The 24,435-nt window shown below is 42.7% G+C and overlaps 2 protein-coding genes across 5 annotated transcripts in view; one reads left to right on the top strand and one right to left on the bottom strand.

Moving 5' to 3' along the window:
• Positions 1-18,961, top strand: part of LOC121306733 (tenascin-like) — a 44,485-nt gene extending 25,524 nt beyond the window's left edge. Inside the window, exons 11-27 of one of the 4 annotated variants that reach the window (XM_041238633.1) lie at positions 4,856-5,128; positions 7,549-7,821; positions 8,132-8,404; positions 8,893-9,165; positions 11,973-12,260; positions 12,844-13,116; positions 14,166-14,288; positions 14,756-14,899; positions 15,317-15,436; positions 15,546-15,689; positions 16,081-16,211; positions 16,428-16,560; positions 16,908-17,059; positions 17,190-17,286; positions 17,374-17,535; positions 18,102-18,265; positions 18,823-18,961. In XM_041238633.1, the coding sequence (XP_041094567.1) occupies positions 4,856-5,128; positions 7,549-7,821; positions 8,132-8,404; positions 8,893-9,165; positions 11,973-12,260; positions 12,844-13,116; positions 14,166-14,288; positions 14,756-14,899; positions 15,317-15,436; positions 15,546-15,689; positions 16,081-16,211; positions 16,428-16,560; positions 16,908-17,059; positions 17,190-17,286; positions 17,374-17,535; positions 18,102-18,265; positions 18,823-18,933 (3,134 nt within the window). In that variant the 3' untranslated portion in view covers positions 18,934-18,961. The remainder of the gene's footprint in view (positions 1-4,855; positions 5,129-7,548; positions 7,822-8,131; positions 8,405-8,892; positions 9,166-11,972; positions 12,261-12,843; positions 13,117-14,165; positions 14,289-14,755; positions 14,900-15,316; positions 15,437-15,545; positions 15,690-16,080; positions 16,212-16,427; positions 16,561-16,907; positions 17,060-17,189; positions 17,287-17,373; positions 17,536-18,101; positions 18,266-18,822) is intronic. The other 3 variants (XM_041238634.1, XM_041238635.1, XM_041238636.1) reach the window with 3 other exon arrangements.
• A 4,502-nt stretch (positions 18,962-23,463) lies between these two features.
• Positions 23,464-24,435, bottom strand: part of LOC121306676 (kelch-like protein 9) — a 4,926-nt gene continuing 3,954 nt past the window's right edge. The window contains exon 5 of the mRNA XM_041238506.1: positions 23,464-23,470. Within this exon, the coding sequence (XP_041094440.1) occupies positions 23,464-23,470 (7 nt within the window). The remainder of the gene's footprint in view (positions 23,471-24,435) is intronic.

The raw sequence follows: 24,435 nt of genomic DNA, 5'->3' as shown, positions 1-24,435 counted from the left end.
GAACAGAGCTTTATTTATTATTCATATTAAAAAAAAAAAGTTTTTCAAAAGAAACAAAAGTCGTAGAAAAACACAATTCCAAGTTTGTTCATTGTTGTAGGCGTGCCAAGTTTACAGCATGGAATGGTAGACCCCGATGGTCTAGCCAAGCAAAACAGGCACTGTGAGCCTTCCTTATTACTCACTGCATCTAGCAGGGAGGGAAACAAATTCAATACAGTGTTTGAAAGGGTGCCTGACAGTAATCTCCGGAGTGCATGCTGTGAATAAAGTTAATATGACAGGAGGGAAACACAAACATGACTTTGGATAAAAAAAACTTTATTGGTTTAAATTAGAAGCTAGTTCTGCTTCCAACTGTACAGAATAGAGCTAGTCTGTCTTATGCACAAAGCTCATTCATTTGCTAATTGTTAAAGTGTGGTTTATTCCTATTTTGTATATAAAAAAATTAAATAGATGCTTTAGCAGTAACTGTTTCCTTTGTGCTACACTGCTATAAACCGTTGCCCTGTTAATTTAATTATACACAATGCTGTATTCTGTTAATATCTACTGAAATACTTTCCCTGTCTTATTCTACAGCATACATGTGCATGCAATTAGCAGAACATAAAGAGGATTGAGTTACAGTGGATCAGTGCACTGCTCTCCTCCGGACTCCTAGTCTGCATCAACGAGGCTGTGTTGTTTCATTTTTGAAGGGCAATAGGGGTTTAAAGTCAAGTGGTTGGAGATTTTGTCAAGTGGAAGACAGTTTGTCGTTCACTAAAGTTTAACAGTCCAAAGTAACACTGTATAGACCCTTTCGAAAGTACAGGTGGAATATTACATTCAGGAAAACCGTGCACAATCCAATAACATGCATTGTAATCCCATGCTAATAGGATGATTTAAAAAGCCTGTTAAAAATGTATTATTCCTGATCATTACATCAACATTATACTGTTTTGTTTTTATTTTTTTTATCTGTTTTGGCTCATTTTCAGCCGGTTGCATAATTGTGCAATAGTTTTTCTTTGTGTTTAATGTTTGGGATGAAATATTTACTACCATAGGTGTGCTGTTACTGAATCAGGATAAGGGTGACGTTGTGAGAACGAGCTTCTCGCTACAGTATTTCCCTCGATGTAGCGCTAAATCCTGGGGCCTGAACTAACAAGGCTCTCCTTCACTTTAATCTGTTTCTCGTAGCATCGTTCTCATTCTCCTTAGCGGACTATGCGCCAGAGGTCACGACTTCCAGTCAGAACCAGGACAAGTTTAGAATAATGTCCTTGCAAGCCACTGGTTCTGAGATTGCGGGGATGGGCAAGGAGGTGGAGGAGGAGGAGGAGGAGATGATGCATACCTTGGAGGTCTCCAGTGTCACATCAGATGGATTTCAGCTCTTGTGGAATGTGGAGACAGACAGAGTGTATGACAGTTACATTGTAGAATATAGAGACACGCTGGGATTGTGGGATAAGCTGGAGGTCTGGCTACCTGGAGACTCAACAGGTACTAGACTCAGAGGCTTGAGAGCAGCCACCACATATCAGATCAAGCTTTATGGAATAACTGGGGGCCAAACATCCAGAGCTCTTGAGGCTGTTGCCAAAACAGGTATTTACTCTTTAGGCAGTATGGGTTCTGCCTTCTATCCTGAGCAAACAGCACCATAACCTGTCGTAATTAGCCATGGATTATCTGTAGGGCTCCGGTTATATTTTTAATTGTAGTAAGGCTTTAAAATAATGGACGCAAATGCATACGGCTTCTAAGGGAATATTATTTGATTAATGCAACGCCATCGTAAAAATAGCTCTTCTACTGTAGATCATATGGATTTGAGTCAATTGTTTGAATTCTATAATAGGCAATTTAATTTTTACAAATCTAACAACATACAGAATCATGGATACCGCTGTATGTCTCTTTATTTTATTGTTTTAAAAGAGTGAGGGGTGAGGGAAGGGGGGAGGGATGAGGATATGACCCAATCTGTGGAATGCCTTCTGATAAAAGACATGCATGCCGAAGGCTGTGGAATACAAGGTGCTCCCTGTGATTCCCGGAGCGGAAGCATGATCTTGTATCATGTGACCCCTGGTACGCATGCCCAGGGAGACTCCCCCACCCCTCTCCTCATCTCCTCCTCTCCATCTGCATGCCTGGAGGCCTGGCCTGTGAAAGAGCAAGACTGCGTTGCCTATTCATAGCTAACAACAATAATGGGGCAACCCCAGGCGGGGCCCATTTGCTCTGTTAAAATCCTGCTAACACCCCAATGTGTCACGTACAGTGAGATACGATGACAGAAAGACCAACTCAAGTTTTTAGTGTGGGGTTACAGGGGCCCAATGGCCTCACTGTGAAAAGTTGAACCCCACAGTATATCTGGTCAGACGTGGCGCCGCAAAAACAAGTACTACTGAAAAACTGTCAAAGCCACCGCTCTAGCTGTCAGTGTAAGAGTCCCCATTTCAGCTTTTAATACGCAACTGTTAGCTCTGAAGGCCAGAGCCGTCATTGACCATCATCCATCGAATGTACCATTTACTTCCTAATGGTGGCCCGTTGATGCAATGTGAGCTGCCAGACTGCCATATGAATGCTGAGTGCAGTCGTTGCATGGCTTCTTCACATTTTGAAGCTTGCTGTATACTTCTTTTGCACAGACTATACAGCACCTTCAAATATTAATGGCTTGATCGAAGTCATTAATACGTACTCTGTTCATAGAATTGCAGATAGCGGCATGCTTGCATTGATCATCCCAGAGGAGTATCTGTATATGTATTTATTTATTGATTTATTACACATGTTGACCAGCTTGCATTATGGTTGACACGCTACGTGATCTCATAAATAGATGTCCGTTTTATAATGACATGGTGTACACGTATGTTAAAGCTATCTTTATAATGTCGTTTCCAGCAACTGTTTCAAATAGAAATTGAGTTGGGGATTTAGGCAATCTAAGCAATCTGATTCTAATTTAATAGTGTATGTATCTTTCCACAGGTTAACCACTTCCCTCCCTCACAGCTTTAACGCTTTCACTGTATTCCTGTTTAGCGTTCATACCTCCTGCAGCATCTGTGGATGTAATTGCCTCTGACTTTGTAGCTGTGGCTCCAACATTAGCCCCTCAGAGGCAGACCCACCCAACAGTCATTCCATCCGTTTCTTTTAAACCAGAAACTGAGATGTCCGCTCTGCAGGGGAGGTCTAGTACCGAGCCTGGCGGTGTGAGCTTGGAGCTTCTTGAAGCCCTTAGTGTCTCGGAGGTGGGCCAGACTAGCTTCCAGCTGTCCTGGACTGCACCAGCTGGGTCCTTTGACAGCTTCCTTGTAGAGTTGAAGGACTTAGCTGGGACCAATGCAATATCTTCAGTGTCCGTGCCAGGAGACGTCCGCCACACTGTCATTGCTGACCTGTTGCCTGGCACTCTTTACGAGATCACCTTGCATGGAACTGACCAGGAAAGTAGGTCACATATCCTCAAGGCAATTGCCAATACAGGTATTTTATCCCTGCTCTCTGTTGTCATCCTCCAGCCATCACCATTTCTTAATTTCTCATTTGTCCTCCTTGCATATATTTTATCAGTATCGTTTAATCCCCCCCTGCAGCTGTGTTTTAATATACTGCAGTATGATATTAATACGGGAAATAAGGCTGTATGCAGATGCATGATCACACCTTATAATCGCGTTCGCTTGCAAGATGGAGACGATCACTAAGGTGTGCTGTGCTTATTCTGGCCATTTAAAAGGCTTTAATAAATGAATAGCAACGGAACAAGAATACTGCCCCGTTCTGCAGGGAATGCATGCCAAAGTAAACTCAATGCACGACAGTTATGCTCCTCTGCATTGTGCACGATGCACGTGTTGCAAGCATCACAACCTTGATTGTGGACAGTCTGGTCATCAGTCTGATCATCAGTTACTGGTATTGCGTAGAACAGAGCGAGGAGTTCTACAGAAATGGGAAACAGTGCATGCACACACGGACACTGGGAGAAGCATGATGTGTCCTCTTGAGTTAGCATCATTAATACCATGGTTAGGAATGTGGAATTGCACCTACGGGAATGACAGCTGTGCTTGTGCGCAGGTGCATTCTGATGCCTTTCAACAGTTGGTGAATGAAATGCGTGTCTTCATTTGCACTTTATGATTTGTTTCTTTTTTGCAGGGTTTCCAGTGTATATATTTTGTTCCAGTGTTGTAGATTGTGTGTTGGTGTTATAGAGTATGATGGCATGTCATTCAGCCCGTCGTACATGTATTTAATCCTGTGCTTTTTATTCCTACCTTTGCTCACTTAATTTCTTCTTGTCATTCTCACCTCATCAATGTGGATTTCGTTGGTGTATTGTATTGTATTGTATCGCTAATCTTTACAAAGTCTCTGTTTTTTTAAAGCAATTGTGAGAAAGATTAAGTATGCTATAATGCGGTTTGCAAACCTAACAAATGTCATTTAAGTGCAAAGGGAGGTCAAGGGCTCCTTCCTACACACAAACACACACAAAAACACCAAGCTGTTTCTCACTAGTTCTTACAGTTTTGTTACATCAGCAAACTTTGCCTTGGAAAATGTATTGTTAAACCATATCTAATGACAGTATTTTATAAGAATGATCTGTTAAAGCAATGCAGTTGCTTAAATCTCAAAAACTCGTATTTTATTGCTTTGCTGTTTTAATTCATGTCTTAAAATACCACTACCTCAAAGCAGAACTCAAAATTAAACCAGCAAACTTAAAGGCAGACGTTTTCACGCAATAGCATGTCCTTGAATTTGCGTGCCAGCTGGAATACCAGTTCAATAACATGAATGTACTTTCTTTGTTATTATCCAGAGGAGGAGCCTGAGCTGGGCACCTTAGAAGTCTCAGACGTCAGCTGGGATGGCTTCAGTGTCTCTTGGAAAGCCGCTGACGGAGACTTTGAAAACTTTATTGTTGAAGTTACAGATTCTGATAGGTCGTCCGAGCCGCAGAGTCACACAGTGGCTGGTGATCTCCGGAGGCTGAATGTCACCGGGCTGAAGCCCGATACCTCTTACCAGGTCACCGTCTCTGGAGTGATCCGCGGCACACACACAAAACCTCTTTTTACAGAAGTCAGCACAGGTATTTCCTTATCGGTCTGATTCCTCCTCCTCCTCCTCCTCGCTCGACCACTCCCTCCCTCCCTCCAGCCCTCCCCTCTATCCTTCTCTTCTTTTTATCCTTCTCTTCTTTTTTCAGAAATAAAAAAAAAAACTGTTGTGTCAAGCAGCAGCGTCCACCTGAATCTCCTCCATTGCACGGTCATACGAAGGAGAATGCACGGAACACGGAATGATCTCTTTCTTTCTTTTTTCTTTTTGAGGATAAGCGTTCTGTATTTCTGCCTTCCAGCCATTGCGCGCCCCATCGTGTGTTTCCAAAGCGCATTGTAACAAGCAGGCAACCATTGACATCAGTTTGCATCTTCTCATTTACGAGTGCATGAAGCCTCTCATTCCCATTGTGTGCATTTTGGTGAGTCCGTGTTGTTCAGCAGCGATTGCAAAACCATTTGTTCATTCATTTCATTTCATTTCATGTGTACGATCAAGGAGCATTCAGGTCCCGAAACCTTAACGTCAGAGGTACCCCATGTGCTTGTGTCTTGACTAAAGGTCCCATGCGGCCACTGTTTGACCATCTCACCATGATCTCTACATCTGTGTGCATAGCACCGGACTTGTGAATGTGTTCTCCTGTGTATAACCGATACAGAGACCAGCACTGGCATCTTCTGCTCTTCTGCTAGTATTACCTTTGTACTTTTTTTTTTATGGCTGTGGCGCTATTCAGTTAAACCAGGTAGTGGAAGCACTTTGACTACTGAGGGACATTAACCAAATAGCAGCACTAAGCAACACTGACTATTATAACAGCCACTGAATATGCCTTCCTTCTAGCTGGAGACTAGTCCAGACAACCTTGGTCTTAATGAACAGCAAGGTGTGTCTGTGTCGTTCGAGAATAGGAAGATATCAAAGACTGCTATTGTATTATTAGGAGGGGGGTCTTTTAAAGTTCACACGTTAGTAGTTTACTAATGGCTAACAGTTGTATTTATCTGTGTTCCTAGTTAACCCTAGTGGAATAGATGGAGCACACAGTCTAGGCAGCACGGAAGGAAGTAATAGCAGCTCATATTTGCAATTCATAAATGACGTACTGCATGAATCCCAGTCCAGACTGGTTAATATATAAGTCTTACAGAGTACGAACCAGTGCCGTATTGCAAATTGAGTAAATCTATTTATTTACTGATTGTAGAACCGGTATTCTTACTCATTCCATAGATTTCAAAGCGGCAGGGAAATGACAAATAAAAACTTCTTGAAGATGTTGTCCACCTGGTATTTCAGAGCCACAGTGTTCTCATTTTCCTGGCCAGCCCCTTTCCTTCTGCTTCTTGGAATGCTGCTGAATCCCTGACGCTGCACAGCTGCTCCGGCGCTTGCACACTTTCTCTTCTTTATTTATCATCCGTCAGGAAGCTGTTTACATCTATCGACGTGCCATTCTGACTCCCTGGCCGTGTTTTCCCATCATCCATCCTCTCAAGCTGCCTGCTTTGACACTGTAGTTTTCTATGTAATTCCTCACTCTGTCAGAACTATATATATCAGAGACACTAATAACTACCAAAAGATAACTTATGCTTATAATAAATGTGAAAAAAAAAATCTTCCTCCTGTTCTTGCTCGCTATTTCCTTTCTTGGTTATTTCGTTATCAATGGTCTGAAGGTATTTTTTTACGTTGTGTCTCTAGTTGCACTGTAATTACACTGTGATGACATATTTGCAATGCAACAGCATGTTAATCCTTTTGAATGACACTGTCGTTACACATGTAGTTGTCAGTTTACAATGCAATTACCAGTGTAATTACTCTTCTTAGAGTCCAGCTGGAGACATTTCATGTGACGTGCTACCTTTTAATTTGATATGTTTTTTGGAGAGCAGCTAAAATATGTAATTAAATTATGAAAGGTATGTTTGATATAAGTTGTTTTTTTTTTGTTTTTTTTCTGAATCAGTATATGCTTTTCATTTCATTGTCCTGCTTTTTAAAAAGGAAAAACTTGCGATCCAAAGTTTATGATTTGTAAAGTGAATACCAGGATCGGACATTTAAACTTTGTCGAAACTATTTCCAAATATTTTATTTAATTTATTTCCCTGGACAGCTTAATCCAGTATATAACCCTGTGTAACCTAGTACAGCTTTTGTAATGTACACTAGTTTAAACAGAAATATCAAAGTGTACACTTGTCACAGTAGGGTACAAGAACGTACAATCTTTTGCCAACCCAGAAAAACAAGAGCTATGTATTTTAAAAATGAAATATTACATAAACAGCAGCAGCTGAGTGCAATTAAACAGATGGCTTTGAAAGCAGATTGGGGCCTCGGAGAACATCTGATTTAGAGATGAATATAAAAACATGTTTTTAATGGGGGTTTTGCATATTAAATAAATAAAGATGAAACTGTTTCTTTCTTTAGTGCCAGAGCCTGAAGTTGGCAATCTGTTTGTATCAAACATTACCTCAGACAGCTTCAGTCTCTCCTGGACAGCCACCAGAGGGTCTTTCGATGGCTTTGCACTTGAGATTATAGATTCGAACAGGCTGCTGGAGCCAATGGAATACAGCATAGCCAGAGATGTGTTGGCAACCCATGTCTCAGGGCTGAGTCCCCACACTGATTATATAGCCTACCTGTACGGGCTTAGGCACGGCGTTCGAACACAGGCTCTCAGTGCTGTCGCTTCCACAGGTACTGCCCTTACTGGGGGGGGGGGGGGGGGGGCATATATGCATTGGATAAATACCTGTATTTAAATCCCTTATGATTTTCCTTTTTTTGTTTTGCCCCTGTTCACAACAGTTCTTAATCTATAAAAACAACTACAGTGCAATATATTTATAAAGAACAAAGTTCGTGTCAGTATAGACACATACAGGCAGGTATCATTTTGTTAAATGCGTTTTTGTTTCATCTGTGGCTTCAATTTGAATGCTTGCTTACCGATCAGTTCGTCTTTCATTATAAAACAACACAAAAATGACTCTTCTCTCCTCTGTAGTGCCAGAACCTGACCTGAACAAGCTAGTTGTTTTCAACGTTACCTCAGACAGCCTGTCTCTGTCTTGGAACGCCCGCGACCAGGCGAACGATCACTTTGTAGTCGAGGTTATAGAGGCGGAGCCGGGCTCGGGCAAAATAGAGCGCACGGTCTCCGGGGACCAGCGGAGAATCGTGATCCCCCGGCTCAAAGGAGCCACTCGGTACGAGATCACATTGTATGGCAGCTCCGGTACTCAGCACACCTCTCCTTTAACCACTGTAGCTATTACAGGTATTGTATTCCCGTTATTGATCGAGGGTTTTCTATACATGGTTTGACACTGGGAGGTTGTTGCTTCACTACTGTCACGACACTGAGAATATTTCAATACATCGAATCTATATATAGATGCCATGCTGTGCATTGGATATATATATATATATATATATATATATATATATATATATATATATATATATATATATATTTTTTTTTTTTTTTTTACTTTTTTTTTGTTAAATAGTAGTTCCTGAATACATTTTTCATTTGTAATTTATAATAAGTTAGTACAACATGTGTAGGGTGACTTTTAATAGCACACATCATTTTGGACATTAGATGACACCTCTTCTAACATTAAGAGACTCCCCACACACAACCTATTAACTCACAGCATTCATCCCTATTGGAAACAGTTGACAAGGCTAATGCAAGCTATGTCATGCTAGCAATTGAAGTAACCTTTCCACCTGAATGTGCTGTGTATCTCTTTCATATAGACGCAGAACCTCAGCTGGGTTCCATTACTGTATCAGATAGAACCCATGACAGCTTGGCCCTCACATGGACCGCAGCGGCAGGCCCCTTTGAGAGCTTTGTAATAGAAGTCAGTGATTCTGAGCAGCTCCACGCCCCCTTGGAGCTCACAGTGGGTGGAGCCTCACGCAATGGCACTATCACGGGCCTGGTGGACGGCACCCGTTATAACATAACCGTGCACGGCGTGTCTCAAGGGCGCCGCACTCAGCCTCTGTCTGCCTTCGCCGTCACAGGTACTATGTAACTTACCCAGCTGATCTCCCATTTCCTGAACGAGTTTCGATGGCTGTTTATTAACGGACCAGTGCAAGGGTAGAGCAGGGCACAGCCCTGTCATGTGTGGATATGAGAATGAGAATCAGGAAGCACCACAAGAAGATAAGCCATTGTGGCTTCATTTAGGGCACAAGGATTAATGAAATACTGAAGGGAGTTAGTCACCACTGTCAGGCTCATCCTTGGTCTCTATACCCTAGTATTTAAAGAGGTGTGGTCTGCTACCCCAACACACAGATCCGGGTTTGGTTTTCATTTGCATTGCAGATTTGCCCTTGTTTTTTCTTATAGTCGCTCTGTTAGAGCTGTCCCTCTTTTAGTGCGCACCCCTGGTCCTTGTTTCAGTTGGTGTGCCTTTGCTGTGCTGCCTCTCTCTCACTCCGGCACGTGTCACTAGATTTCCACTTTGAAACAGTCGTGGTCGTGTGGCTGACCTCCGCAGGCAGCCAAGCACGGTGATTCACTAAGCACACTATGTACAGGATGGAGATGCTCTTTTTAAAATAAATTCGAAATCTGGATATGAAAATTGACAATAGAATTAAATCAAAACCAATTCAAATTGGATTTTTTTTTGTTTTCAGTCTAAGAAGGTTTTTTAAAAAGTTTTTTTTTTAAAGTAAAATATAAATAAGGTTTATTTTGATTACTTGAGAAGTTTTTTTATTAATTTAATTCTCCATCTACAAGTCTGTGTTTCTTATCTTGTTTTTGGAGCAGGATTAACAGCTGCTTTGTGTTACCACTCACTTAGGATCTGCCTTCTAGTTTTGACGAACTTGCAGAGCCAAAGACTTGCTAATAAAAAGTGACAGTCCTTCCAGACCAGTTAGCTCTGCTTTTCATTTCAATCAGGTGGGCTTGCTGTAATGTAGGTTTGCATTACAGATGAAAAAACAAACAAAAATTAAATTAAAAAAAAGTCGCTCTGCCCAGGAGTCCTGCATCAGCACAAACGTGACTCAAACCTCACCTATTGGGGGGTCTGGCAGACAGTCTAACAAAGGCTTTGCTGAAACTAGTGTTTGGTATTTTTAGGGTTTATTAGTATTTCGAACTAATTCACCTTTGGCATGGAACCAGCAGCTAATAAATCACAATGAGCGAGCAAGCGAGCGAGTGTCCTATAAATAGAAAGAAACAGAATAATAAAGCTTCACTGATTAAACTTTAGAAATGGATCCACACATAAAATAACAGGAAAGACTTGAGCAGATTTCCAAAACTTTCCACGGACTGGCATATTTGAGGGCAGGACTATGCAGTTCTGCACATTGCCCGCGTTCCTCCTGGAATGGTTTGCTTTCCTCGTTCCTGGAACCTTCTCGTATTGATTTCATTCCAGACCATTCCGTCTCCTTTGTGTCCCGAAAGCAATAGGATTCCTCAGTGCCTAGTTATTGTTCTTTGTCTGTTTTGTGCATTCCGAAGGCAGCAGGGAGACCCTACTTAATCATCTAACGGTTTAGTAGACCCATTGTAATATTTTAATATTGCGTTTTATTCGGAGTGATTTGGAACCATCGTCGTATTGCAGTTTCCAGCGCTGACCCCGTGCTTTTACAGAGCTGTGCTTTACCATGGTTATCTAGAGTTATCTGCTTTATCTGTGATTCAATGTGCTTGCCTGTGCTTTGGCGTGATTTCGTGTGCTTTACTACACCTTGCTCTGCACCACTTTAAAACTGAATAAAGACAGAAGTTTCCTGAGCACTGTAACCCATGCAAACATGTCTGAGAAGCCCCCTTTGTTAATGCGCTGCCACATCTTCACTTCACTTCACTGGCTCTAGCTTCACCTTGGCTGCAGTGGGGCTTCAGTTGCCACCGCACTCCTCCGCTCTCAGCACACTCCACCGCTCTCAGCACATTCCTCCGCTCTCCCCAAGCTTCACTCCTCATCTGGGCTTAATTAAACTGCTCTGCTTGTTTCAACACTAGCTGCCTGGCTCGTTCTCTTCTCTTGATCTCACTCGCTTTAATGCTTTGCTTCCGCTGATTGTCCGAAGTGATGACAGGCTAGGGGCTTGGATAGCTAAGCATGATATAAAATAACCGTGTCTGATTTATTCTTTTAATTACACTTCTCCTCTGCTGAACTGAGTAGCAGGTGGTTAGCTGGTGATGGAGAGAGCACAGCCCTTCTCCAGGAACTAATTACCCATCCAGAATACAAGAGCAATGCTGGGGCTAGGACTGGACTGTTTATATCCTGTGGTTGAGACATGTCTTTAATTAACGCGTGGTCTTTGTTACATGGATACTTACACTGCAGTGGAAACATTAATCAATTCATCAGTTTGAGCCTCTGGAAATCTAGCAATGATTTTCAATGTACTGTGCCTGTAGCCTTTTGATTTTTTTTTTAATGGGTTGAGGGGGAGTCGTTATATATATTATATATATATATTATAGATATATATATATAATATAATTATATAATTTATATATATATATAATAATATAATTATAATTATATCATGTATAATTATTTTAGAATATTAGAAATGCAGGAAAGAGGAAGTCTCAATGTCAAATGTATTTAACGTCTGTTACTCATGGAATATATAATTAATTCAATTAAATATGTAGATGTGTGTATGTGTGTGTATGTGTGTTTGTATGCGTGTGCGTGCGTTTGTGTATCAGAGCATAATCAGATCTGTGTAAAGTTATAGAATGTGTTTTGCAATCCCTGCACACAACCTGTATTCACCTGCACATGTTTCTTCCCCTTTCCATCCTAACCATGCCCTTTCTTTAGAGGCCTTACCCAAAGTGGAAAACCTAGTCATTTCAGACATTAACCCATACGGCTTCAGGGTGACCTGGACGGTGGGTGACGACGGCCAGTCTGACCAGTTAGACCAGTTTCTCATAGTGGTTGTAGATTCGGGCAGGTTGCTGGACCCCCAGGACTTCACCGTGCTCGGAGAGCAGCGCTCCCTGGACATCAGAGGCCTTATCACAGGCATAGGCTATGAGGTTAAACTCTATGGCATAACCAAGGCAGGACGCCGCACAAAACCCTTAAGTGCAGTGGCTGTGACAGGTACCTTCATACACCCCACCGCTCCCCCTTCGCTCGGCTTCCCTCTCAATCTCTCACTCCAGCAGCAGCAGGACTGTGCTCTTTGTACAGATCCCGCTTGCACGCTGTTTTTGATTCCTTTGCAGATCTTTTAGTTGTGTCACTCTCTTCCCAGATATGGACCAACAGAGTCTATTCGTTGACATATCTTTACTGTGCTTTCCCTTAGACACATGCAGCCAGCCCAATACTGTATACTGCATGTGACTAAAGAGAGACTACATAAAGGCTTACTGTATGCTGTTATTATACAGCAGAGCTATTTCAGTATGCAGTCTTCAATCAAAGTTACAGCACCGCTATAAAACTATACCAAAGCACACACAAAGCTGGAAACACAGTAACAATAATAACACCTTGTTTCAAGCATGTTTGTCCATTCTCTTCAGCTACTGATCTCTGCTGCTGTAATTGTTTCTAAGTCTAATAGCACCCTGCTCAGGTTTACACGGTATGATATTGGTCCGTTATTTGCTGTAACCCCCCTGGTCCATATGGGTGGAATGGGCTGTAAACCCTGGGAATGGTCTTCCTTCTTGTCTAGAAGCTGAGCCGGAAGTGGACAACCTTCTCGTCTCGGACGTGACCACAGAGAGCTTCCGTCTGTCCTGGGCGGCGGACGAAGACCTCTTCGATAGTTTCGTTATTAAAGTTAGGGATTCCAAAAAACTGTCCGACCCACTGGAGCTGACGATCCCAGGGCAGGAGCGCGCCGTAGAGGTTCCGGGTCTCTTAGGGGGTACAGAGTACGAAATCGAGCTGTACGGGGTGGCCAGGGGACAGCGCTGGCAACCCATTAGTGCCGTGGCTAGAACAGGTATTTCACTAACCAACTTTTTTTTTTTTTTTAGCAAACTGGTGACATTAACAAAGCCGTACATTTCATCAAAAAAAAACAACCTCTCTTGCTCCCTCCCCTCCTTCTTTCTCTGGACCTGCGAAGCAATCTGACCCCTTGAACTTTCTTCTTTCAGCATGGTTTGATAAGGTCTTGACCGGAAAGGTATTGCGCACGAGATGTATGCATCCTCATCATTGTCATCATCAACAAATTACACTGGGTTTTGTTTTCTTCTTTTCTACTCCTTTACTTTCAGATCTCGCCAAACGTCTTTTGAATGAATGGCGTTCTCCTTCAGTGGAACTGTTTCATCTTCGTGTTTTGCATGTGCAATCTTCTTCGGACTAGAGGCACTGTGGGATCATTCAGGGGTCTCCACCGTGTGACGCAAAGAGCTGAGCATGTATCTGATTTATCTACACACTACCTGAACTCCACCAGTAGATATAATTGCATACTGCCCCCTCTTCCTTGGGGGTGTGTACAGGATTGTTTAGCTATTGTGTGCTCACAGCATCCAGCAGCTGGCTCTAGCATTAATTGCCTTGCGTTCTCTGTTCCAGGGTGTGAATCTCTAGAGATGAGCCTGAAGTATGTTCTGTCCTTGCAGCATGCTTCCTTTTTCAATGCCTCTGGCTGTGGTCCGCCCATGCTTTTAAAAAAAACAATTTAAGAAAGATTATAAAAGACACAGCTTGTTTACATTCTTCTTGCACCCTAGAAGGTTTGTTCATGTTTTGTTTGCACTGTAATTGATGAGGTGTTGGAACGTCTGTAAATCAAATGATCACTAGTCTGGTTATTTTTCCTTTCCTTCTTTTATGGATTCCTCTGCATACCCTTGTCAGAGATATTTATTCGGTACAGGTTACTGTTGTACGAGAAGGAAAAGTCTTCACTGAAGGTTCTGGTTCCCAGTGATTCCAGGATGACACTGATTTGTACAGTTTAGAGAAGGCGGTTCCCTGGACTGCTCTCCCTAGCGAGCGCTCCTTGATTTTCATTCCCTGTTAATATTTTGCCAGGTCTCGGAGCCCCAAGCGGTGTGCGGTTCTCTGACGTCACCGAGACCACCGTCACGGTTCACTGGATCCTCCCCCCGGTGCGCGTCGACAGCTATCGCATCTCCTACATACCTGCGGACGGAGGTGGGCACGGCATCTTCAGGGGGGAAAAAAAGGAACTCATGAAATCCAAAATCTTAGTCCTGTTGACTGTAGTTCAAATTGGATTTGCGTTTCTAATGAATTCCAAAAGTCTAAAGTACAGGTTGCTGTCATGACATATCAACAGTGCTCTCTAGTGGCTACAACTATGCAACAGTTTTTTTTTTTTTTAAATTATATATATTTTTAAATAAAGATTATACAAAACCAGACAATAAAGAACAAACACACCCTCATGGATTTTTTTATAAAACATTCTGCAGTGATGGAAATTGGACTTTCCTTACATTGCTGTTTGATCACTTATAGATAGTTGAGCCGCTCGCGGTGAAACCTGGCACGGCTCATGGTGCATTGGAAACACAGTGTGAAGAGCAGACACTGTGCAGACCACAGCCTGCGAGTCTCACACCCCTTCTCAAGTGCTTCCTGCTTCTCCCTCCCCTCAGGGACCCCGCAGACAGTGACTGTGGACGGAGCCAAGGCCAAGACCACCCTGGTGAACCTGACTCCAGGACAGACCTACGAGATCAGCGTCACGTCGGTGAAAGGGTTCGAGGAGAGCGACCCGTCCTCTGGCACTGTGACCACAGGTAAAGGGGTTTGAAAAATCCCAACAGTGGAAAAGCTTATAAAGCCCTATACAATAGTAACACAGACCGAGCCATGCTTCAGGATCCTCAGCTCGTTTGATTCTAATAGGATCTCTGTTTTACCTAGAACTTTGAGACACCTTGTAGACAAATGCTGTAAGGCACTGTGCTAGACACTGGCTTTTTCTTTTTCTTTTGAGTTCTGACCTGCCTATAAATGCTGAACAGCTCTCCATCCTTTTACTTTTCAAAGCTAATTCCACTCTCTGGTCGTGCTGAAGCAGCCTTCGGTGCACCCTGTGCCCCTTAGCCAGTGCAGTGTAGGGCGGATATCGCTTGCTTGGCACCTCTTCAGGAGCCCTTGAGCTAGGAACATTGTAAAGTATTACACTCTCTTAATAAACATGCTCCCTGCAGGCCTCGATAAACCCACTGGTCTAGTGGCAGTCAACGTCACTGATACTGAGGCCCTGTTGCTGTGGCAACCAGCGATCGCTACGGTTGATGGCTACGTCGTTACATACAGCGCAGACAACGGTAAGACCAGACTGCTGTCAAGTCATGCCGTACCATAGGATTTCAACACTCTTGCAGTGCATGTGTTAGTTCAGTAGCCCGTCTGAGTGTGCCCTGGCTGTCTCCTCAGTGCCCCCTGTGATGGAGCGTGTTTCAGGGAACACAGTAGAGTTTGGTATGAGCGCTCTGCGCCCCGCCACGCGCTACACTGTGAGGGTCTACGCAGTGAGCGGCTCCCAGCAGAGTGCAACCTCCACCACGGAGTTCACCACCGGTGAGTACAGCGGCAGCTGGGAGGACTTGCAACCAATAGAACAACACACAGGGCCAGCAGTGACAGAGTTACTAAGTAATACCACGATAATCACCAAAATTGACAACAATCATGGACTTGTATATACTTATATAGCACCTTATATAGTGGCTGTCACAGCCAAGGCTGTCCAAACATGTTTTTTTGCTTCAAATGTATATGATGCAAATTTGGTAGTGTTACTTTAGTAATTGCGTTTGTAAAGACTGTAAATATCACGCTGTCGATTCCTAACAGTGTTCACTGCGTGCAGCGCTCCCTAGCCTCTCTAGTCTGTAGTCTTGGCCGTGCTGCGTGAAGGGCAGTCAGGCTGGCCGCTCTTCCCAGTAACGCTCTGCCTGCTGTCTCGCAGCCGTTGACGCCCCCAGAGACCTGAGTGCCAGTAACGTGCAGACAGAGAGCGCCGTGCTGACGTGGAAGGCACCGAGAGCCAGCATCACCGGCTACATCCTCATCTTCACGTCTGCTGACGGGAAAGTCAAGGTACGAGCTCCGGCAGATCAGGAGCACAGACCAAGCAGGGGAATATCGGAACAAGGGGGAGTAATGCTTTTTCTCCTTTTAGAAAAATGAGCAGCAGTGATTTATTTTGTGTAGTAAAAACCTTTGAAAATCAGCTCCAATTTATTTGATATAAAAACGCACTTATACTGTCTATCTTGACTTGTCACTGAGTTGTGCTCCCTTGTCCCTGTATAGGAAGTGGTCTTGGGACCCAGCACCACCTCCTATAACCTGGCTCAGCTCAGCGCCTCCACTCAGTATAGCGTGCAACTGCAGGCCCTCGCAGGCCCCGAGCGCAGCAAGATCGTCAGGACACTGTTCACCACCAGTGAGTACAGCTTGAGGAAGAAACACTCAGAGAAACCCAGTACACTCACTGGCAAGCGTTTCCACCAGCAGCCTTTCCCAGTGTCTGAAGAACTGTGACGTCAGATGACGTTGTGTACGAGCTTGACAAAGCCTTAATGATGACGGGTTGATTTCTCCTCTCTGAGTCTAATAGGTTTTATGCGCTAACAAAAACCCTGTGTTCCTTTCAGAAAAAAAAGGGGGGTACACAAAATAGGTCCCTACAAGTCTGTGCTTTATAAATTCGGCAGCACATTAAAATTGAATCAGGCCTTCCAACAAAGCTACTGGTATCACCCTGATTCTAACCGCTCCCCCCCTTGCCAGTTGGCCTCCTTTACAGACACCCTCGAGACTGCTCCCAGGCCCTGCTGAATGGAGAGACCAGTTCGGGACTTTACACCATCTATCTGAAGGGGGAGGAGAGCCAGCCGGTGCAAGTGTACTGCGACATGAACACAGACGGAGGAGGCTGGATTGTGAGTGGAGAAATAACACTATGCAACACTTCCACATGGGAAAAGGGTGCCGATGCCATTGTGAAACTGGGGGGGTGCGTGGCGACACACTTGACAGCGGGGGTCACAGTGATCTTTATCTCCCCTCTAGGTGATTGTCAGGCGTCAGAACGGCAAGCTGCAGTTCTACAGGAACTGGAAGAACTACACAGCAGGCTTTGGTGATATGAACGACGAGTTCTGGCTTGGTAAGCTGGTTTGCTGTCTGGCAGGTTTGTAAAAAGCCCGATAAGCAGCTCTGCTTTGAAACTCGCTTCGTGTTTTCCGTCCTGCAGGTCTGGACACCCTGCACAAGATCACCTCGTCGGGTCAGTATGAGCTGCGGGTCGATCTCCGAGACAGGGGCGAGAGCGCCTACGCGCAGTACGACAAGTTCACCATTGGCGACCCGCGCAGCCGGTTCAAGATCAACGTGGGAGGATACAGCGGCACAGCCGGTACCTCGTCTCAGTGAAAGGGTCGCGTGCCCAGTGCCATTGCAACTAGCCATTTCATTACGAGAGGAAAAGTGGTTCACATTGTACTGGTAACACTTCAGGTGTCTCTAATTACTGTGTATTTGCATAGTAGCTACTTTGTAAATGCATGTGTACTGGCACATAATAACAATGTTATTATGAACGTATGTGTGAATCTTTTTGTGTGATATATGGAAGTAGACAATTGCATCAGAAAAGGGATAGGGTTATATCATGCAAAAAGATTTACACATTGAGTGCATTGTAACTGTGCATAATAGCATTGTAATGATGTGTAAGTACACATGTATTTACTGAGAAACTACAGTGTAAATACACAGTGATGAGAGACACTACAGTGGCACCTTTGTTTTTTAATTTCACTGTATCACGCTGCTGTTGTTGTTCTCAATCACAGTGTCGTTTTCACGTAACAGCATGTGTTTTATGAGATACTTCTCAAAGCAATCTCTGAGCACCAAAAAAAGAAATGAAGACAAGTTGATTGACTGTAACCCTAAACCCGGCAATCTTTCTCTTCACAGGCGATTCCATGAGCTACCACCAGGGGCGCCCCTTCTCCACCTATGACAAGGACAACGACATCGCTGTCACTAATTGCGCCCTGTCCTACAAGGGAGCCTTCTGGTACAAGAATTGCCACCGAGTGAACCTGATGGGCAGATATGGAGACGACAACCACAGTCAGGTGAGCATCATCCAGCTGCTTGAAAAGCACTCTGCTGGGGGGGGGGGGGGAATTCTACTGGAATTGAACCTGCTGCTGTTATCGGAGTCTCTGTGCATTTACACTAGAGATATAGAGAGACACAGACAGACAAATAGATAGACAGACAGACAGGCAGACAGACAGACAGACAGAGAGGCAGATAGAGAGACAGACAGATAGACAGACAGACACGTAGAGAGACAGACAGACAGACAGACATGTAGATAGATTGATAGATTGGTAGATGGATAGATAGATAGATGGAGAGATGGATAGACAGATAGATTGGTAGATAGATAGATCTTGAGCCACACCACCTTCTTACCCTGGCTCAAGGAAGGGTGCAGCTAGACTTGTAGATGTAGTTTGAATACTCCAACTTGATTATTCTTTGGTTTAGGTACTTAAAAGATAAACACTGAAAAAGAGCAATAGGTTTAAAATACTATACTACTACTGCTAATAATAATAATAATAATAATAATAATAATAATAATAATAATAATAATAATAATACTCCTATTCCTTTGCTGCAGGGTGTCAACTGGTTCCATTGGAAGGGTCATGAGCATTCGATCGAGTTTGCAGAGATGAAAATCCGACCGTCCAACTTCAGAAACTTCGAAGGAAGGAGGAAGAGGTCATAAAGGAAGCACCGACACCCCCCCCCCTCCCACGTAACCCTGAGCAACCAAAGCCACTGCCAATAGCCCAGCAATCCAGCGCACCAACCCCCTCCTCACTCCCCCCTCCCCTCCCTCTGTGTGTACAGAATGTAGCTACAGCACACAGGACCAGCGCAGCTGCAGTGAACTTTACAACACAGCTCCCCTGCTCCCACTGTTACCAGTCGCACCAAAGACAACAGATTCCATTTTTAAAGTCTTTGTTAAAAAAAAATATTGAAAGAAAAAGAGGAAAGAAGAGAAAGTTGTTTAGCTGTAGTGATTGTATACGGGCACGGCACTGGTGATGTGTGTGGTTTTACTTGGTTTTGTGGGAGCTGTTTGGGAGGGAAGTGTTATTTGTTCTTGTGTATTTCGTGTCGTTGCAATAGTTTACGTGTTTTAATGTCCCTAATTTGGTCGTCCCCTCCCCTTTCTCTTCTTCCCTTCCTTTCTTCTGGGTGTTTTGTATAAAAAAAAAATAACAAGGGAACTGATTCAATCAAAGCCACTTACTAAGCTGATATTGTGTACAAATATTTGCATGTTCGTTCTTCAAAAGCGTGGCAAAGTGGCTCGTTCAGTTCATGCGATCACGTGACACCACGAAACAGCCCTCGGGTCCCAGCTGTGCAGTGTGTGCACACTGTCCTAGAAGCTCATATTTGTTCAAAGATTTATTTCTATTATTAAGCCAAGGCAGGACCTATTAATCTACTTATTATAATTACAAAGCCATTGCTTTATATATATATATATATATATATATATATATATATATATATATATATATATATATATATTTTATTTTATTTTATTTTATTTTATTTTTAGAAAGCTCTTTGTTAAGAAAGAAAGCAAGGAAATGAGTAATTTGTATTGCTCGCAAAAAGAATATTTTTAATGTGCATTTATGTGTTTTGTTTGTTTTTTTAATTATAATTAATAAGATGAGAACATTTTTTCGTTCCTTTCATGACAATAACCCCCCCCCTGCCCTCCCCCAACGTATCCAGTATTGAAATCCGAGTGATGTGCAGCTACTTAAACGGTTATAGTGTGTTAAACAGCACAACAACACAATTTGTCTTACAAGCCACTAATGGAATACCTGTGGAAATTAAAGAACTTTTTTTTTTTTTTTATCTCAATGAAAACAGACGTTTCTCTGTAACCCTTATTCAAATAAAAACATCTTTGTTTAAAAAAGAAACTCGTCTGGTTCTCTTGTCTCAACTGAGATGTCCTGTGATGCATGCACATTATGATTAGCTGTGGCTCGGGTTGTCCTATGGCTCCATGACACTAGGACAGCTTGGGACAGTTTGGGATTTTCAACTCCCACCCCAATGCATTCTGGTAAGTGTAGTCCTGCTGTGAAAGATACCTGAGACAGGTAAAGAGTACCAATGCATTCTGGTAAGTGTAGTCCTGCTGTGAAAGATACCTGAGACAGGTAAAGAGTACCAATGCATTCTGGTAAGTGTAGTCCTGCTGTGAAAGATACCTGAGACAGGTAAAGAGTACCAATGCATTCTGGTAAGTGTAGTCCTCCTGTGAAAGATACCTGAGACAGGTAAAGAGTACCAATGCATTGCGATGTGAGTTGAAAACCCTGAGCTGTCTTAGCCTGCCCCAGTATACATGGAATCATATGGCAACCCTACTCCAAGCATTGTAAAAAATGAGCTTACAATACAGACACTAGCAGAGAACAGAGCATGAGAACACCACCGGCATGACCAATCACAAGAAACGAGAGCTGATCCATTGGACTGGGAAACAAAATGAATAACCAGTAAAAGCACCACTAGAGTGTCTGTGGTCGTATCGCTGCTGCTATCCATAATATACAGATATGCTGATAACTCCCATATCATTCAGTGAATTGCATGGGGGTTTACCTTTCAGGCAATCCTAATCATATCCACTAGATGGCACACTAGAGCAATCCTTTTTTCCCCCTATGTATTAATGCTGTGATTTAATCTGCTTCTGAATTGGTTTAAGAGCACTAAAATGCATTACAATCTACAGAGATTACACATCTACACCAGTTTTAAAGGATTTTATATAAGCAGCTTCAGATCAATAATAATAATAATAATAATAATAATAATAATAATAATAATAATAATAATAATATGAATTATCACCATCATTATCATCATACTCTAGAAAAACAACAGTTCACAATATTTCACATTTAATGCATGTATAGGAGTAAATGATAGTGTAATAAACTATGACTCATGCTGTTGAATATTAAAGACACACAGAGAGTATTTTTAAAAGGACCCTTGCACTACACTGTGAGCGATGGGCGTGGCCTGAGGGAACGTTACCCGGTGGGGGAGGTTCTTTCTTACTCGTTCCATTTCAATTCTAATGGAATGACAATGATTCCTTTGGAATACAGGTGAGCTCTAATGATGAAATGAATATTGCAGCCCTCTTACTGAACAAGCTCCTGTCCTTGAAGGGAGGGCTCACGCACGCACACTCCCACTTCAATAGCTCAGGGAGCCCCTCCAGCCTCTTCACGTAGGCTGGCTGCTTGCTAGTCTAGTGTACTGTAAGTATGATCGCATTCACATGGAAGGCCTGGAGAGTCTCAAACGCTTCTTCAGTGGATTGTCATGTGATCCAATCTAAGAAAAAATGAATAAACATGAAGCTTTTGAATGAATGCAGACTAACGGCACTTGAGCAAAGAACATGTTGAAGTGCGCCCCTGCGCCCCCGCTCCCGTTAACAAGGACAGGGACACTGAACCCTTGCCAACTTGTACTTCTTTCTTGTTCCTGTCCAGAACTGCATCTTTTAAAGAAACTTGTGCATACTCGTGTGCGTGTGTGCGTGTGTGTGTATGTTGAGGTGGGTGCACGTTGTCCAATTGTCAATAACCAAATGAGAAAAGCTACCATATTTTAAAAAACTTGTTTTTTTCTCCCTGGCTGGCAGCACACACATAATGTACTGCATGTGCAAAATGCTGGCTTGTGAGGCTGGATTTCAAAAAGAATTATATACAGGGGTGGCTAAGCATTGTATCACATGTGATACAAAAAATGAGCATTATAGGGTTAAAAATGCAGCCCCATTCCAGCGACAGACGCCACTCAGTGAAATACAGATATATCGAAAGCACCGGTTAACCTAATGATTACTTCACTTGAGCCTGAAAGTGTAACGTGTTTGCTTAATTGATAAAGAAGGCATTACTGTTTGCATTTCCTCGTTCACCACATGACAATCCTTAATGTGTGAAAATGATATGACTCCGAGCAGCCCTGATTAGCACTGGAGTGGCGTGCAGAGAGCTCACTGCAGGCTCTGCTATTGCAGACTGGACTTTGCCTTTTAATATATGCTGTTTCAGCAGAAGAGTTTTATTCCACCAGCACACGGTTCAGTGAATGTCGAGCATCTCTTCCTGAGTGCACCGGGATAATAATTCATTCAGTGCAATATTTCTGGAAGTTCGTTCACTAGCCTTGCAAAACATGTCACACATTCTAAGTTGTGAACTGAACTGAAAAGTCGACTTTAAATATGAAGAATAAATTCACAATTGGAGAAGCAATTGCATACGAATCTGGATCTTTTAGTTTCCTGGAGTAGGTAGGTGGCTGTGATAGCTGTAACACGCTGCCAGTCGTAAAGGCTATTCAGTATTTTATTAAAGCAGGTCCTTTAACTGGGGCAACACTGACGTCAGCTGGCTGTCTGTCTGATCTCTTACGCACACTTCACATGCAGTTTCTATGGTAGTTGACTGGCTGGAGACTCAATAAAAGCTCATGAATGTGTCGACAGGGATGAGACCTCTTTGTTTGATTGCGTAGGTTTTGATCATTGAATTCCCAGCTTTTGCATCTGATAATAATTCAGGCTGTGAATGGAGAGTGTGAGTATCAGTAAACCTTAACAAATGGCAGTGTGACAGCGGCACTTCAGAGCATCAGCGCTGGAAGAGGCAATGTTTGCACAAGGCCAGCTACAGTGGTGTTCAGCTGTTGGCACAGCACATCTGATTTAGTGCTAAGTGATACAGCACCACATTCAAAAACATGCACTAATGCACAATGAAAGCATGGTAAAGCATAGGCAAGCACTGTAAAGAATAACAAGGCATGGTCAAGCATATTAATAAACATGGCAAACCAGGGTCCTTTATGGTAAATGAACAGTATAACCATGGGAAAGGCAGGGTAAATAAAATAAATACAGTGCAACAATACTGAGGTACACCCGTATAAGGGTTATGAATGTTACATACAGTCCTGTCCAATTTTATAAAGCGTTACCAAGAGCATTATAACTCCAGATATACCCTACATTATTCAGATTGTTTTCTTCAATTGGGATAAATAAAAAAAATTAAAATTGCTAGCACTTTCTATTACAGGGTGTGCATACGCATGTAATAACATGGTAATAGCTGAGCCATTACAGATTGTTCATGCTCTTACACGGTAACTACTGGTGTAATAAACATACAGTCCCCCATTACACCCTGGAATTACATCACATATAAGGAGATGTTGTTCATAAGCATATCCTTGTGTAATTACACAGCAGTCACTGTGTAACAGCAGGAACCAGTGTGCGATAATTGCCATGTTATAACAATGTAATAACATGGCTATTCATTTCCCTGTCATCTGAATCCACCAATATATATCAAAGCACTGGCGTTTGTTACCTGCTAAAACTGGAATTGTTTCCAACCATTTTCCACCTGAAAGGAAAAAGGAAAGTTTGCCTGCTCCTGAAAGAACACAAACACCACTGCTTGCATGCAGACGCTTAACGTGTGGCTGAAGGGCAGATTAGTAAGGTGCTTATGCAACACACCATCTCTGATTAATTGATCACGACTGGTTTACTTTTTATTAATCATTAATAAGAAATCTGTTCGCAGTTAATGAGAAACCAGGGAGTGTCTGGCACTGGGAAGCTAAAAGTGCCAACATTTTTAATTAATTCTCCATTATTTATTGATAATGAAACTATAAAACATTAATATCCTTTTGCTGAGAAAGCTATTAGTTTTGAATAACGTCTGATTCATTAGCAAAACACTTTTCATTGTTCAGTGTTGTTGGGCACACTCTGATTTAGTACATGTCCTTGTTGATGGCTTTTTCTAAGAAATGGTTAGAGCCACAGCTTTAGGGATATGTAAATACATTTATTACCATCTGTCTTTCGAAACTAAAACAGTCCTGTTTCAGATGTAGGTCATCGCTGGATAATTTGTTCTCTGCCCAAGGACAGATTGGGAGTGGTACCCCGAAATGCCCTGAAATATCAGTGTTACCATCTCTGAAAATGTTTTACATTGCTTTACATCTTCATATGAGGTCATCATGCATCTGCCTCTTCCATATGACCCCATATAAAGAATAGAAGTTTTGTTTTTGTTTTTTATATCCATCCCCCATATAAGGGTTGGAACAAAGACCAGGACTGGAAGGG

This window comes from Polyodon spathula, chromosome 49 (genome assembly GCF_017654505.1).
Source record: "Polyodon spathula isolate WHYD16114869_AA chromosome 49, ASM1765450v1, whole genome shotgun sequence".
Classification (NCBI taxonomy): domain Eukaryota; kingdom Metazoa; phylum Chordata; class Actinopteri; order Acipenseriformes; family Polyodontidae; genus Polyodon; species Polyodon spathula.
This window is presented reverse-complemented; position numbering and strand designations above follow the sequence as displayed.